The following is a 17,655-nucleotide window of genomic DNA, read 5'->3' on the forward strand; positions in this document are numbered from 1 at the left end:
TCGGCTGGCTCAGTTGGCATTTTGGTGTGGAGTTTGCATGTTCTACCCGTGTTCATGTGGGTTTCCTCCTGGTCCTCCGGTTTCCCACACAAGTCCAAAGACATGCAGTACAGGTTACTTGGGTAAGCTAAATTGTCTGTAGTGTATGTGTGTGAATGAGAGTGTATGGGTGTTACCCAGTGATGGGTTGCAGCAGGAAGGTCATCCGCTGCCTAAAACATATGCTGGATAAGTTGGAGTTTTTTCTGCTGTGGTGACCGTGGATTAATAAAGAGACTAAGGCAAAAAGAAAAATGAATAATGTTCACATGCTTTTTATGATTAAATTGTTAAATCATGCACCTAAAAATTAGAGTGTATGTGTGATTAAAAACAAAAGACCACTTTGGTCCTATTTAACCAGTAAATGGTATTTCACACAGCTGCTCCTTCATGCTTAAGCACTCAAAATAAACAACTTCAGTCATTCATGAAATACTGCATACAGTTTCACCATAAGCACCAATGCATGATGCACTCCACTGCATATAAATATATAATAACTTCAAATCAAAAGCTGCATATAAATCAATGATTCACCCAAAAAATAAAAATGGCTGCTCGTTTTCTTACCCTCAGGCCATTAAAGATGTAGGTTTTATACAGTGCAACATTAAAGAATATTTTTAGCTAAAACTGTGCTCCTTTTGTAAATAATGATTAGTTTCTTGCACAGATCTGATGTTTTTCTTATTTTTTACTCATGTTTTTTTTATTGCTGGTAGCCATTGACTTCTATTTTGTGAATCATCAAGAACCAGATTTTAAGCTTAAGAGCCTTCATTAGTCGGCGCAACAGCCTAGTGGTTAGCAGGCTGACACATGGTGGAGTAGCACGTCAGAGCGTCCCGAGTTTGAATCCCGGCTTGAGGACAATTCCTCTCTTTCCCACTTTGCTTCCTGTCTGAAATACTGTCCTATCCACTTAATAAAGGCAAAAAAGCCTTCATTAAAGTTCTTCTAAACAAAGGATGGCCTGTAGGTGAGCAAATTTCAGCTATTTTTTTTTTTTTTTGGTGAACTCCCTTTGCATGATCAATGAGATGGGTTGCCTGAAGGACTCTGGCTGTAGCTAAGGGTTTGTCGGCCCCACTGGGCTTCTGGGACGCTGAACCCCTCTTTACTCACAGGCTCCACCACCAGCTCTATGAGACCCGGAGCAGCAGGAACCTCCAGCTCCACCACGCGGTACAGGGTGGAGTAAGACCTGCCGATCAGAGTCAAGGGTCCAGAAGGGATCCGAGGGTCAGGACCACGCAGGTGCCTCCAGTGAATCCGGAAATGGCGGACCTGCCGGGTTGGATATTGCCATCGCAAGGTGGCGTTCAAAAGTACCTTCAGTGTGTGTCCGTCTCCTTTTAAAACACCCGTCTGCCACACCACATCATTGACACAGATGCCTTCAACAGACTGCAGTGGCGCTTGAAGATTATCTGCATCCAACAGCTGGATTTAAAAAACAGAAATGGACAATGATATATTAGGAATGCAAAGAAAAGGTTTTCTGGCAATAAGTAATCCAATTAATCTCCTCAACAACAATGTGATCGGGAAATTGATTTTAATAGGCTAAACTTTTTATTTTATTTTCATTTTTTTCTAAGGTTTGTTATGTATTCTATCATTTGAGGTTATTTTCCTCCCCATACTGGTAACAGTTGTTGGGGGCGTATCTTGTATTTTTACATCCCAATGTTGACAGGTATAGTTTAATCACTTGCTCCTCTAACACACATAACCTACTCTAACGAGCAGCAAGCAGATCTAATTTCTTGTTTAAATATGTAAATCCAATTCATATATTTAAAATACAAGGTAACATATAGATTTTAAAGATATATAAATAAGTCATATATCCATGCAACAGAGTTATAAATAAAATTATGACATACGGTATAACCGATATTTATGAGGTCCAAGAAACATTTGCAGGTTTTGATAAATAGGCTACTTTATGATAATACTTTTCATTTAGGTACAGCAGTTTTCTTTGAACTTTTTAAGAACAGTGCCATTTTTAATTAACTTTTGAAATCTCATTTTTTATTTTAACATTGACGTTTTTTTAATCTTTTACCTGTAAGTGTGTTATTATTCTAACTATTTCTTATGTTTAAAGTGGCTGACAATAATAAATATTCATAATAAGAAGAATTAATCTGCCACATTTGTGAATTGTGCAGAGCTGTAGCCGCTTTATTAGGCCTACTATGTATTTCAATATCAGTCATTATGGTGGAACTTGGAGAGACAATTTTTTCCGAGGTGGTATTTGGTGAAAAAAGTTTAAGAAACACTGACCTAAAGTATAAAGGGCAAATTAAAGGTGTACCATAAAATTTGGGATTTGTTTACACAATTTATGGAACAAAACCATACAATGGCACAAGCAAATACCTCTCACACTACTGGTTTATTGATTGACATTTGTATTTTTGTATGTGGAATACAGTATATGTTTTTATTTGCCTTAGCCCATGTATAACAATACATTTACCTGTTCAATTGAATTTAGATGCTTTGGGGGAGGGAGAGGTTAAGATGCAAAAAAAAAAAAAAAAAACTTAATTTTATATAATTTTATACTTAATCAAATGATTTTTTCTACAATTAAAAATGTTTAAAAAAAGAATGCAAAGAAATGTTTAAAAAGTAAAGACATATTTGTAATTTTAAAAAATCTATTTAAAAAAAAGTATTTCTGCTCTTGAATTGTTTCAAACAAATATTAATCAGGTGTTTTTAATATTGATGATAAGAAATGTTGAAGCAACACATCAGAATTTTACAATTAATTCTCAATGATCATGTGAGACTGAAGACAGAATTATTTGATTAAGACCCTTTTTCACAATTTTTTAAATATTAAAACTATTGATTAATTTTACAATATTTATATACCATACAAAATGACCAAAATTATTTAAACAGTCAATTTGTAGGGCATCTCAAAAAGCAAATATGCAACTTTACATTTTTGTGTGTGTTAATGTAATGCTCTAGAAGCAAATATGTATAGTAGAGCTGCACAATATACAGTGTTCAGCATATCTGAGTATATCCCATATTGAAAATAAATATTTTTCTCAATTTCTCTGTGAATAGGCAATGTGTTTTGGTGCATTTAAACAAAACAGATTTATTAAACAGATATATTTATTAAAATAATATTTTAGTCACCAAACATATTTAGAAATTGAAAGAAATTGCAAAATTTTGCAAAAATAAATTACAACCTACAACCTTTTTTCCTTTTTTTAAATTTGTATTTAATATTTTTCTATAACATAATTTTGGGTGTACTAGTTTTTGGACCGTTATCATAAGTTATTTTTTTAGATAAGCTTCAGATTTGGCTTCAGTACTGCCTAATCTAATGTATAAGCACAAATATAATATTGTACAGCTTCCTATTAAAAATATGAATTTAAAAGAGAGATTTGTGAGGGGTGTACTTATATATGCTGAGCAATGTATCGTAGGAGCATTGATATCGCAATGTGTGTGTTCACAATAGTCACATCGCAAGACATGCAATGCTTTTAAGAGTAATAGTTAATCTTGTGCATGTGTTTTTAAGGCCTGTGACTAGGTAAGCATTTTAAGAGAGTTCAAAGCATTTTAATCAGCATAAAGATTAATTTTATCGAACAATTCATATGATGAAGACAATGCATTGTTAATTAACATTTGATTATTCAATTTATGTAACTGAATACTGTTAGACTATCCACAGAAACCATATATCATTGTTTATTTGACTGTAATATTTGCCTCATTGTGTTTATTTATGACTGCATTTTGTTCACGTATATAATAAATGACATAAAATGAGTATAAAATCCCCTATAAAATCCTCCTTGTCAATCAAAAGACTTTGCAGGAAGAGTTATTTAAGTCATCTGGTGAAATTATTTCACAATATGTATTATATATTGTATATATCGCAACATAAATTGCAGAGAAAAAAATATTGCAGTGTCAAATTTTTCCAAAATAGTGCAGCCCTAAAGTATAGTGTATTAGATTCGCTGATATTGACTGATACTGTATTTCAATCATACTGTATTATAGTACTGATCCTTTCCCATTTACATTGGAATACCTTAAAGTCATTATTTAAACACCAGTGATTTAATAAGTGTTACAGGCAATCATTAGTAAATCCCTCAATGAATTTAATTTTGTAGTGGCAAAACCTTTTAAAACTGATTTTAGTTTATAAAAATATTTTTTTGTACAAAAAATAGTATATGAAGCCATTTATTTAGTGCCATTTCGTGAAAAAACTTGCTAATTGTCCAAAATTAAATGTGAATCAGTGAAAATGCTTTACTCATAAAACAAATAAAACTCTGGAATATGTTGAAAGACATGTGACATGTTGTGTGTCTCACCATAATCTCTCCAATCCTGCAGTTAAAGTTGATGTCTTCATCTCCTCCATCTCGGGAAACGCGAATGCACACTTCTCGCAATGAGCATCCAATCATTTTCAATAGGAAACATCTAAGAGTTTAACCACATTGAGTTTGATTTGATATTACACATGTCTGGTATGACCAAAACATTTCAGACTAAAAGAATGAGTGGGCAACCTATAAATGAACAACAATTAAATCTATAATGGCCAGTGATTAATCACTGCCACATAAACAACAGCTTCAGAGGCAATCATTGTCCTTAGTCAGAATTTTAACCTGCACCAATCACTGTGATTTGATACTTTAAAAATGGCACTTCTTGATAAAAACCTGCTTTAAAAGTACACTACCTGATAAAAGTCTTGTCGTTTATCCAAGTGTTAGGTACAACAAATAATAAACTTGACTTCTAGTTGATCGAAGACTCAAATAACATATTTATAAAGTCATCTGGAATGGCAAAGAAAGCATATTTGCAGGACTCCCAGAGTTTATCAAGATTCGTTGGATTCATCTTCAATGCCTCCTCTATCTTAGCCAAGACATTCACAGTAATGTTCACAACTGGTGACTGTGCTTGCCAATTCTAGAACACCTTGACCTTATTTGTTTTCAGGAACTTTGATGTGGGGGCTGAAGTATGAGAAGGAGCGCTGTCCTGCTGAAGAATTTGCCCTCTCCTGTGGTTTGTAATGTAATGGCAGCACAAATGTCTTGATACATCAGGCTGTTGATGTTGCCATCCATACTGAATGTAACCCTAAACCATGATTTCTTCTTCACCAAACTTGACTGATTTCTATGAAAATCTTTTGTACATGCAGGTTTCAATAGGTCTTCTGCAGAATTTGTGAAGATTGGGGTGCAGTTTAACAGATGATTCATCAGAAATATCTACCTTCTGCCACTTTTCCAACCGATCAACTAAAAGTCAAGTTATTATTTGTTGCTCTTACAACTGGGATTGCCGACAAGACTTTTGTCTGGTAGTGTATAATTCACCCAAAAAAAAAAAAACTAGATAATTTACACACCCTTACAAAACCCTAATGAATTTCCTTTTTCTGTTGAACACAAAAGAAGATATTTTGAAGAATGTTTGAAACCAGTATCCACTGATATTCATTATAGCAATTAATACAGTCAAGCCCAAAAATATTTATACTGCTGGTTGAATAAATGTAGTTTTATTTCATAATTTGACAGGATTATGAAGAATTTCAGGCTTGACTGTATATAATATAAACACAAGTCAATGGCTACAGGTTTCCAACATTCTTCAAAACATCTTCTTTTGTGTTCAACAAAAGAAGAAAAATCACTACTAAATGATGACATAGTTGTTGTTTTTTTGGGTGAGCTTTCCCTTTAAAACCTTAAGACTCTTACCTGGTAGCCCAGCCATCTGAAGTCCACTGTCCACAATTCTGTGCAAACTGCTCTACCAACTGGTTGCTCTCAGCTAGTGCTTCAGGAAAGACACTTCTAGCTAAACACAAACCATATTACATTAGATGACATAACACATGACAGCTCCAGACAGAGACTAGGCCTGAAAAACAACTCACATGCTATTTCCTCTGTCCCGTCAAATGTGCACAGAGGACCATCTATTGTTTTGAGCTCCAAAGACACCTTTACCCCCACAGGTGGCTTGAAGACGAAAGAAACAAACGTCCTGGCAGCCAGAGGTACGTGGAGAGAAAATATCCTACAAAAAGACAAAGACAGTGGGTTTGAACAGGGTTCCCATTCTGAGCCTAAGGTCAAATTTTAGTCAGTGAAAATCAGGAAGAAGTCACGGTTTTCCCTGCTTTTGACTGTCTAAGAAGCTTAATTTCTATGATCTACTATATGAGCATTGAGCATACAAAAAGGAAAATATATCTTTAATTGCTTGTTGTCATTTCACATTTAGGACAAGGTGCTGAAACCCAAAACAAAGCTGGACTAGAAGTTTGATTGAATTGCCTTATTGAATACATAGTTTTCTCAACTAGTTTAGAACATTAACACAACATTGGTTATTACATTTAATTATGATTCTTTTATCAATCTAAGATTTTCAACAGAGCTAATTAAATACAAGTTGCAAATAAAAAAAGTCAAAACTTGGGAGTATCTCGCAACCTATTAAGCTAAATTTTCAATTGAATCAGTGACCATTATGCCACCTAATACTAAAGAAGGGTACTAAAGAAAAATTATAACACAATAAAAACATGTTGCAGAAAAATAACATTTTGATGGATGGAAAGTGAACAAGATATATAAAATGAAAAACAAAAAGAAATCCCTGACATTCCATGACCTGAACAAAAAATGCATTTAATATACACATTCAATGTCTGAAATAGACCTTTTTAAATTCCATGATATTCCAGAAATTCAATTAACCCTGTTTGAATATTATCAATTTAATTTTAAAGAGCCCCTATTATGCATTAAAAAAGGTCATAGTGTGATTTTGAGGGTCTATAACAGTGGTCACCAAACTTGTTCCTGGAGGGCCGGTGTCCTGCAGATTTTACCTCCAACCCTAATCAAACACACCTGAACAAGCTAATCAAGCTCTTACTTGGTATCCTTAAAACATCCAGGCAGGTGTGTTGAGGCAAGTTGGAACTAAACCCTGCAGGGACACCGGCCCTCCAGGACCAGGATTGGTGAGCCCTGGTCTATAACAACAGGCTGATATGCCTGCAAGGTCAAAAAAACACTTTTATTTTCTTATCATATGCATTTATTTTTACCTAATTATCCCAATGACTCTCATTTGATTTGTTAAGAGATTAACTTGTTCCCAAACCTATCCTTTGCGTCATGCTAATTTGGATGACCCAGTCTGTTACGACTGGTTGACTGCGTTCAGCGCGAGAAATGGCCACCATGGCTTATCAACATTGTTGAAGTAGTCAGAGTGCATGCAGATTAAAGTTATATGTGTGAGCCCATTGCAGGAGTGCATTAAAGCAATGAAGGTAAAAACCAGTATGTTGCTCTATTCTTAACCATGACACACATTCAGCATTAATCCACACAGTAGCAAAGCTGTACTATTTTGAAACTTGACCACCGCACATGTGTAGGAACAGCTGACGGTGGCCATAGCATCGACAAACGGCAGAAGATAGCGTGCTCACAAACGCATTTAAATCCGTAAACAAAGCAGCATGAGCCACGTTTTCAAAGTGGTTTTAAATGAGATACGTGAATTTACAAGTAGCAAACCAGATACAGTACAAGCTACGTGGAGAGATTACAAGTAACAAAACACAATTAAATTGTGTTAACAAAACAATTTAACAAGGAGGCAACCATTTTAATCATACTCGCATACACTTGTAAAATGGAGGGAAGAAAAGGATCCATGAATTGTGTACTGACAAAGTTCCATACATCAAAAGTCTTTTCTGATCCTTCCTTTAACAAACGGCTGACAAATCGCCCTTTGCAGGGGTAGATTATTGCATTCATCACTAGAACGTTCATTTATTAATGTTCACTCATCTTCAGTCATGATCAGCCCTACACACACCTGCACTCTGCTAGCATTTGAAGGGAAAGGTGCATTCACGTTTTACTGTATCTGGTACAGAACATATTTGCTATTGCTTCGTGTCGACGTCGATACGAACAGGCTAAAGATCCAGACGAATAAAGAATCATATAAATGACTTTTTTTATTAAAAAACAAGGTGCACGTTCAGATTTATACGCTCAGTTGGATGTTTTCATTAACTTAGTGCTGTGTTGCACACTGCATGGAAGGTAATTTTCAAAAGCCCGTGATAGGGGTTCTTTAAGAATAATATAAAAATATTTTTTGATACTTCAGTGTAAACAAAATGTCCAGTACCTCGCACAGACGTCAGAAAGTCCAGATGGAATCATGCCCTCCAGCATCAGAGAGCTTCCTCCAATCCAGGCATCCTCTGAGCAGCCACGGGTCCTCAGCCAGCCGCCATTCCCGATGCTCTCCGAGAGATACAAAGGCTGGATCTCCTGAGCGTGCAGATTGAACCAGCTCCTCTCCGTCTCAACCTACAAGAGATTTAATAAATCAGTTATCAGAGCACTACGCATTGAATACACTTTCATGTATTCACAGGTGAGCAACCCATATAACCTGTTCGTTTTACTGCATTTTAGTAGGAAAAACTGCAATGTCAAATAAACAGTGCTATAAATTAGGGCTAGACGATATTGAAAAAGTCTGATATTGCAATATTTTATTTTCTGCGATCAATATTGCAATATGAATGCAGTTTCACAAGATAGTTTGATTAGTTCTTGACACTTCTCTGGGATTGCTAACAGTATTCAGGTACAGAAATAAATAAAAATAATAATAAAACGAAAAATAAATAAATTAGAAGTTATTTCTTAAAACATGCTAAATTATCGGCCAATAGGGTTTTTTAAATAATCTTATTTTCACATTGAAATGTAGATATTCGGGTTAGAAGCAAGACAAAAACTTTTTGGCATAAATAATATAAATAATTAAATACAATTAATCTTTGTTACACCTCCAAGCATCCTACCTTTTGTGCCCAAATGCTCTGGAAATGCTCAACCAAAGGTCTTAAAAACACATCCAAATGAACACTCTATTTTACTCTATTATAGTTAAACTTAACAGTGACTCAACAAATCAAATGTGTTCTGTGGCTCCTGGTCAACTATAATTCCAACTCAACATGATTGATGTTTTTTAACATTACTGATTTTAAAAAAAAACATGAGATACTCTATTTTTGCTCCTACAGATAAGAGTAAGTAATTGGCCATGTGAATGAAACAAAATCAAAATGTCAAAAAGTCCTATTACAATTATTATATAAAATATTTTGTATTTAAAAGTGCTGATGTGTTCAATGCTTTGATGTGTAGTCAAGTCTGGTTTCCCATTGATGACAGTAAAAAAAATTATAATAAAAAATAAAAAATAAATGAATCACAAAATACTCAAAGAGAATGAGTTACATAAGTATTAAAGAGAATATCAGTGGGTAAATGATTGTGTGAATTGTACCTTTCCCCTCCAGTACAGGCTCTTCCCAAATCCTTGACAAAATGAGGAAACAAACGGAAGATTGGATGATGGTCGGTGGATATAAAGGAAATCAGATAGCAAGCTCCAAAACCTGAAAACAATAATCAGATATTATCAACATCAGTGACAACATTTGCGAGTGTGCATCTATACAGTTTCTATTGCAAAACAGTGAGCACATTTTCCATCATTCAAGCAGTGTGTTGTAAAGAGCTTACTTGTCTTGATTTTGCCGAAAATCTGCCTTTTCATGACATTCATACACCCAACCAGGAGCAAAGATGGCTGTCGACAGGTCATACTTCCGAATCAGCTCCAGAGCCTAATAGTGAAACAAAATATCAAAAACAAGATATTACTGTAGCACACTACTATTTAAAATTTCAGGTCAATAAGATTTTATTTATACACTGAGCCAGACAAAACTTTTTTCACTTATTTTGCTTTATATTTTATTATATTATATTATATTATAATATTTATATTATTATATTATATTATATTATATTATATTATATTATATTATATTATATTATATTATATTATATTATATTATATTATTTTATATTTGATTATATTGTATTATATTATATTATAATATTATATTATGTTATATTATATTATATTATATTATATTATATTATATTATATTATTTTATATTTGATTATATTGTATTATATTATATTATGTTATATTATATTATATTATATTATGTTATATTATATTATATTATATTATATTATATTATATTATATTATATTATATTATATTATATTATATTATATTATATTATATTATATTATATTATATTATATTATATTATTTGAGGGGTAAAATTTTATCAAAAGTGACAGCATTAATAAAGAAACAAAATATTTCTTTTTTAATTCTGCACTTTGTATTCATCAATAAATGCTCTCAGGATTTCATGGGTTCAATAACAAAATTAAGCAGCAAAACTTTTTCAACATTCACCATAACAAAAAATGTTTGAGAAGCTTATCAGAATAATATCAGAAGATTAAAGCATTAGTTGACCCAAAAATGAAAATTACCTCATCATTTACTCTCCCTTATGTAGTTTTAAACCTTTATGGGTTTCTTTCTCTTTTTTTATTTTGATGAATGCTGGTTGCTTGCACCAATTGACTTTCACAATAAGGGATAAAATTACTATGGAAGTGTCTGTGCCAATGGTGTAGTGATTAGTGCATTGACACATGCACTCCGGTGCTTACAGCTACCTGAGTTCGATTCCTGCCTCGAGTTCCTATGCTGATCCTTCCCCACTCTCTGTACCACATGTTTTCCTGTGAATACTCTCTACTCTCCTGTCCATTAAAGGTGAAAACCCCTCAAAAAAAGTATTATAAAAAATACTATTGAAGTCAATGGGTGCCAGCAACCAGCAAAATATCTTCATTATCCTTTTAATGTTACACTGAAGACTGATTTAATGACATTTCAGATTTACCATCACAGCAATAAAGCATCTCATCTCAACATTTCACTAATATTACTGTCTTTTCAATTATACAAAAGAAGCTTTGTTAAGAGCAATCGTTTCTACAACTATATACAAACCCTCTAACCTTATTGGTCTCATATTTCCCTCCGATCACCTTGCCTCTTGCAAACACATCTACACCAACATAGATGTCAGCAAAGCGTCCCTGAGCAGCGGCATAAGACTTCATTCCCTCCAGGCTCTGCTCTGTCCAGTTGTAGTTTGTGAAAAATCCATCACAAGCGTCGAAAAACATTCTGATAGGATGACATAAGGAAACTGATGAAGCAGAAAATTGCAACTACTGTTAAAGTCCACCTCAACCGGAAGCTGCGACCACTTTTTTGTATATTCCTTTCATATTCAGTCCCTTTAGAAACAAAATTTTAAATGAGAAAACAGTGGGTGTGGCTTGTTTTTTCTACTGCAAGCTGATTGGATGTAGTAAAGTAACCATTTCACTCAGAAAGATTGGGAAATAGGGTTTGGGGAGAGTTATTACAACCTAACACACTCCTGCTCACCATTTCTGTTGGTTGTTAACAGTTGGAGGGGCTAGGTAAATTATGTTAGCCACATCCAATACCTAACACATACGTAATCTGACAATTTAACTGAAAAAAACAGTCCTCTTAGTTTTTTGCAATTCCGCGATCGTTGAATCAAACACAAAAATCAGCGGATCCTGCAAAATTCTTAATTTAAATGCAAAATAATCACAATAAAACATAAATAATCCCATAATACATCCAACTCCAAACCATATAATCAAATTATATTTATTTTAATTTGCAATAAATTGTTTTACATGACTTATGGACGTTGCATAAGCAGCGCACGTGATGTATTTGAGTGTCTCTGGAAAAATTGTGTCTCGCCTGCACCCTCACAATCATTACATTACATGAAAGGGAGAGGAGAAAATAGTTTTGCAGCCTGTGCAGTAAGCAGACATGAATGAAGCGCAAGTGATTTACATGTGAAATTAATGCAAAAATTGGCCTGTGGCACAAATTGGGTGTTTTGTGCGTTTGACTCAGGCTAAAAAATTAAGTGAGCAAACATCTAACAAATGGAGCAATGGAACCAACAGAAAAACTAGCAGCTTAACTGCTGCTGGACATGACCGACTTGAAGGACATTATTTGTACTTTACATGTATGGCTGATATTATGATATGCGTCAAATCGATAAATAATTTTGTTTAACTCTTTCCCTGCCACTGACGAGTTTTATGGCAACGTGTTTTAGGTGAATTACAGTAAGGGAAGCCCTAACGCATGATCTGAGTGAGTTACCTGATGTCAGATGATCCGGGAAATGAAATCTGAGAGAAACTAAGATCGTGGATTAAAATAAGAGTTATACAACCTTCCTTTAGCTTAATCCCTACAGTTTTATATCAGGTCTTGTCAAGAGGCCTAACACACCTAACATAGTAGGCTACCTAATATGGTAAATAAGATATCATATATATATATATATATATATATATATATATATATATATATATATATATATATATATGTTAATCTCAAAATTGTCCGCAAATATCTGGGAATTACGGTACCACCACAAAGTCTGTAATTTTTAATCACCAAAAAAACTAAAATCACAAAAACTATCGTGAAAAACTAGGAGATCTGATTAAAAAAAAAAACAGGAGGTGAATTTTCAGATTTGAATAAAACATTATTAAGGCAAACATTTTTTTTTTCTTAATGACAAGCACAGATGAATTGTTCGCCACAAAACTAGCAATGTGAGCTAACAAAACCAATGATGTTAGTTTTGATTTTATTTGTAGTTTAAATTTCCGGTGTAAATTTCACAAATCTGTACCTCAGATCTTCAGAAGAACAACACTTGCCTGTTATTGTCATTGAGCTCGTTCTGCCAGAGGAGCTTGCCGTCTTTCAGTACACTGTCATACCAGATGACCACACTTCCTGGGACACGCTCGTGCATCTGGTCAGTGAGGTAGCGCAGAAAGGGGCCAGTGTTATTCACCGCAGTCTCCTAAGAAAAGTTTGGTGTGGTGAAGTGTTAGACATCCTGCATTTTTGACACCTAATACCAAATACATGCCATCAGAATTGCTTTATGTACTCACACTCAGCTCATTTTCTATGTTTATTAGCCAGCCGTCAAAGCCATAGCAGTGGGAAATCTGAACCAACTTATCAGCAGCTGCGCGGTAACTCTCCTCATCAGCTAAGAAGGTCTCACATGTCTTTGCTCCGTCTGTCCATTCTGTGATAAATGTGCCTTAAAGAAGAGAAAGACTATTTTAATTTAATTTCACTGTGGTTTGCACCAGTTTTAAAAAGTTGCATTATTTACTCATCAGTGTAAAATCTCTGTAAACAGAGCTGCATGATTTTCCAGATACATAGTTGTTAGATTCACCTGTCCCCATCAATGTGCAAACCTATGCCAATGAGGAGATATACGCTATAGTTGAGTCATATCCATTGTTGCCAGATAGGGCAGTTTCCCACTCAATTGGGCAGTTTTGAATTGAATTGTGCTGGCAAAATATTGGTGTGTTGCCAAAATTTGGGTGGTTTTGAAATGTGTATTTTATATACAGTTAGCAGTTCAGTTAACAGTAACCAGTGCATATCGCAAACCGAGTGGATCCACCCACAAGAGGAGGTAAAGGAAAGTTGTATCAAAATCTGACTCCCCATACAAATCTTAAATGCTGTGTCGACGCACCAACCACTAGGCTATTGGCGCCGACCTCCCCATACAAATCTGACTCTGCAGCGCCTGCAGTTAACCTCACAGCAGTTTATCATTATAATTTTTTTCCGCAATTGACAGCAAGAACAAACATAGAAGAGTTGTCTGATTGTCAAGCAGAGCCTACATGTGTTCAAAAGAATTTAAAACGCCTAATGGGACAACAGTACTCCATTTCAAAAGTAAAACATACTCTAACAGGTAGTGTAATCTACACAACATTAAGTGCAGTGTGTGAGTGAGAGGGGGGCAGTGTTTCGTTGTGATCTGGTCATGTTGTGGTTCTGTGACTGCTGGCGTTGGTTGCTGTATGTTGAAAAATTATGGGGTTAATTTTGGACAGCTGGAAAAAATTAGCTATATCTGGCAACACTGGTCATATCACAAAATCTGGAATGCCATTTTTCAATTTTTCAATTTTTTTTTTTTGGCACGCAAGTGTGATTATGATATTGGTTTCATACAATAGTTCACCAAACAAGAACGTACATTTCCTGACCATTTACTCACATTTAAGTGGTTCTAAACTTTTAGGAATGACTTTCTTTTGTTGAACACAAAAGCAAGATGTTTTAAAGAATGTTTGGAAAAAAAGACATGCATTGTCAAAGGCACCAGTGAAGCCAAAGGCTGTTTTTTCCAACATTCTTTAGAATATATTCCTTTGTGTTGAACAGAAGAAAGAAACTCAAACAGGTTTGTAAGGTTTTTAAAAACAATGCTAATACGTTTTCAGTATGAAATAGAGAGCACCAACCTACCAATAGAGAGCACTCCATGCCTGTGTGCTGCATTGGTCCAGACCGCAGGAGGAATGGTTACCATTTGATGACTGAAGTAGTTAAAGATGTCAATATACTCCCAGTGATAAAAGGCATATGGAGTCTCTACCTCTGCACCTTGAATGAACCTCAGCAGAAAGAACAGGGCCATGAACATGCTGGAAGCTGGACAAACAACTGACATCACAAAGCTAAAGTCAAACTCTGGGTTATACCTGTCCTCTAGATAGCCTCCCATCATGTCATGGGACACCAGTGTCCTCCTTGGGCAGCTTTCGAGTGGAGGATACCTGCTAGCCAGTGGCACACTGGACACATTAAATATACTTGCTTCATTTCTTTTCCATGACAGCAGCTCATCGAGAGACTTCAGACTGCAGCTGATGGGCTCCGTTGTGTCAGGATCATAGTGGACCGCTGCCAGACAGGGTAATTATAACAAAAGTATAAAAATTATAATAAACTTAAATTCCATACAAATTTGTGATCCAGGACCACAAAGCCAGTCTTATGTTGCCAATAATAAACTGTATGGTCCAAAATGATTAATTTCTTTTTTATGCTAAAATCATTATAATACTGAGTAAAGATAGTCTTCTAAGAATGTTTGTTGAAAATGTCCTACTTTAAATATGTCAAATAAGATTTTTTTATTAGAAATGTGACCAATTTAAAGGCAATTTAGATTTTTGAACTCTCAGATTCCTTACATTCACACAGTAATAATAGGCCAAATATTGTCCTGTTCCAGCAAAACATACATAAATAGAATGTTTATTTATTCAGCTATCAAGTGATGTGAAAATTTCAATAAATAATAGCCTGGTTTCATGGTCAATAGTCATAACTGTGATATAACAGTTGGTTGCTTTTTTATTACCTGTTGTTAAAATTAAGATATTGTACTTCACTTGTGTTCCAATATAAAAATTCCTTTAGATATGCAAAAGTATGTTTGTGGGACATTTAAACTGAGCTGTGAACAAATTAAAGGCTGCAGCGTTACGATATTTCAGTTTTTCTCTAAACTATGAATGTAAATCTCAAAACTGTTAGCTGGAACTTCAGAACTTTATTGCATGTCTGCAAAATTTAGTTACTCACCCAAAACATTTCATTACTGCTTCAAAACCTAGTTATTGTGTCAGTAATTTGGCCAAGGCCACCAAAACAGAAAGTGTATTTGTTATTATGTGAGCCACACAGCTCAAAATGATTGGTTGTTTATTCACCATAACAGTCAACCATGGAAATTAAGGCTTAAAAAATCTGATATTTGTTGTGAAGAGTGATTAGTACATACAAATGAATGAAAAATAAATGAATATTTGTATTTATACAGTACATTTATTTTGTACAGATGTATAACATGTAAAGTGTAGTCTTGCTTGTCCAATTACTCTATTCTGTATATTTCATATTTCGTATGTTACAACAAATACACAAAAAATTACAAAATATCATTCATAAAAAAAAAAATTTCTTGGTGGACATCCTGTCACTCTTGTTAGCCTTGCCAGAGGTTACACTTTTTCCAATTGCTCATCCACAAGCATGTTGCTGCAGGACTGTTAGTGTAGTGATTGTGATGCGTGATTGTGATGCGTGAAGTGTTAAATACATACACCAAACTTAAACATAGATAACTGACAAACATAGAGAATTGACTCATCAGTAATAATCATAATCAACAGGCCATATGCAATTAGTTTTTTGTCCAATCTACAGAAATTTGTACTTGCTGTTTGCAATTTGCTTAAATCAATAAGAAAAGCCAATCTGAAGTTAACAATAGGTTAATTGTTTAAACATCTAAACTTGTTGTTTAGAAAAATAAAAATTTCAATAGAGAATTGAGCCAAAGCAATTGAGTAAAACTGTAATGCACAACATGCAATGTTAAAGATGAGAGAGTCTTGATTTAACAATTTTTGGATCTTACAGATAAGAGACATCATTTGAAACTGTGGAAAGTGTTTTTTCACACAATAAAGACAAAACAATGTGCTTAAATATTGTATGAAATGCTTTTCTTGCAGATTGTTAACAAAAACAATCCAACATGTTTGCATTGTGCAGCCTCTTATGCCTATTTAATCTATGCAATTGCTTATATGAGAATCCAAATTGGTCCAACATGTAGTAAGTTAATGGTCTGCTGTTGGAATTATTTTATGTTTTTCGACAGCTTTATAAAGGGAGGTACTTTGATGACACCAAATTTAACATGACTTCATTTATATTTAACATTCATGTACGTCAGTGTTTCTCAACCACGTTCCTGGAGCACCATCAACACTGGTTCTGGATGTCTGCTTTGTCACACGCATTACAGGTCTTTCAGTCCCTGCTAATAAGCTGATGATCTGAATCAGGTGTGTTTGGTTCAGGAGACAGAAAAAGTGCAGAGCTGGTGGTCTTCCATTAACGTGGTTGAGAAACAGTTATGCATTGTACCTTAAAAGCATCCAAAGCATGAGATTGTATAATTTCATATTGTGGTGCTTGAACTGATGTTAAAAAACCGTCAGGAAGTTGGCCCCCCACCCAACACAGTAGAGTAATAAGGTAACAGTAGAGTAACTTAATTTCATAGAGGAACTTACATGGCAGCGTGGATGGCTCGAATGTTACGACTTCATGAACACTTTCATCAGCTGGTTGATCTAGGCAGGACTCAGAGCTATACAAACATCGCATTACATTAACAAATAAGTTACAATGCAAATAAATTGATGCTTTCTGTCAACCGTAACTCATAAAAGGCGAAGTTACCTGACATCATCCTTAGGTATCTTGCCGCTTGTCGTTTCACTAACGTTACTTTTTCGTTTTCGAGCTATCATGTTGTCTTTGCCTTTTGTAGAAACACTCTCCATTTTACAAACCGTCAAAGGACAGCTAGTTTACAGGTACTTTCTATTTTTACCCGTCACTGTGGTAAACTAAAAGAGCAGACGCAGCTTCCGCGTGAGCTCTGATTGGCTGAATGAGAGTCCAACCATACGTGCTGGACAGAGATCATGCGTAAAGCTCTCTACTGTATATCCACCAGAGGCCAGTAGAGATTATTTTTGAGCTTCAAATGTAAAACT

General features: G+C 34.6%; 1 protein-coding gene across 1 annotated transcript; it reads right to left on the minus strand.

Moving 5' to 3' along the window:
• Positions 1–1,040: 1,040 nt before the first annotated feature.
• On the minus strand, positions 1,041–17,487 carry engase (endo-beta-N-acetylglucosaminidase). Its single transcript, NM_001080578.2, is given in 14 exon segments — positions 1,041–1,485; positions 4,437–4,548; positions 5,853–5,952; positions 6,032–6,174; positions 8,323–8,507; positions 9,502–9,613; positions 9,741–9,844; positions 11,116–11,287; positions 12,901–13,049; positions 13,144–13,298; positions 14,540–14,688; positions 14,776–14,977; positions 17,167–17,243; positions 17,336–17,487. Coding segments are annotated over 14 exon segments (2,175 nt in total). The 5' UTR covers positions 17,440–17,487; the 3' UTR covers positions 1,041–1,074.
• Between the last annotated feature and the right edge of the window lie 168 nt (positions 17,488–17,655).

This window comes from Danio rerio, chromosome 3 (assembly GCF_052040795.2).
Source record: "Danio rerio strain M-AB ecotype USA chromosome 3, GRCz13ab, whole genome shotgun sequence".
NCBI classification, from domain to species: Eukaryota; Metazoa; Chordata; class Actinopteri; order Cypriniformes; family Danionidae; genus Danio; species Danio rerio.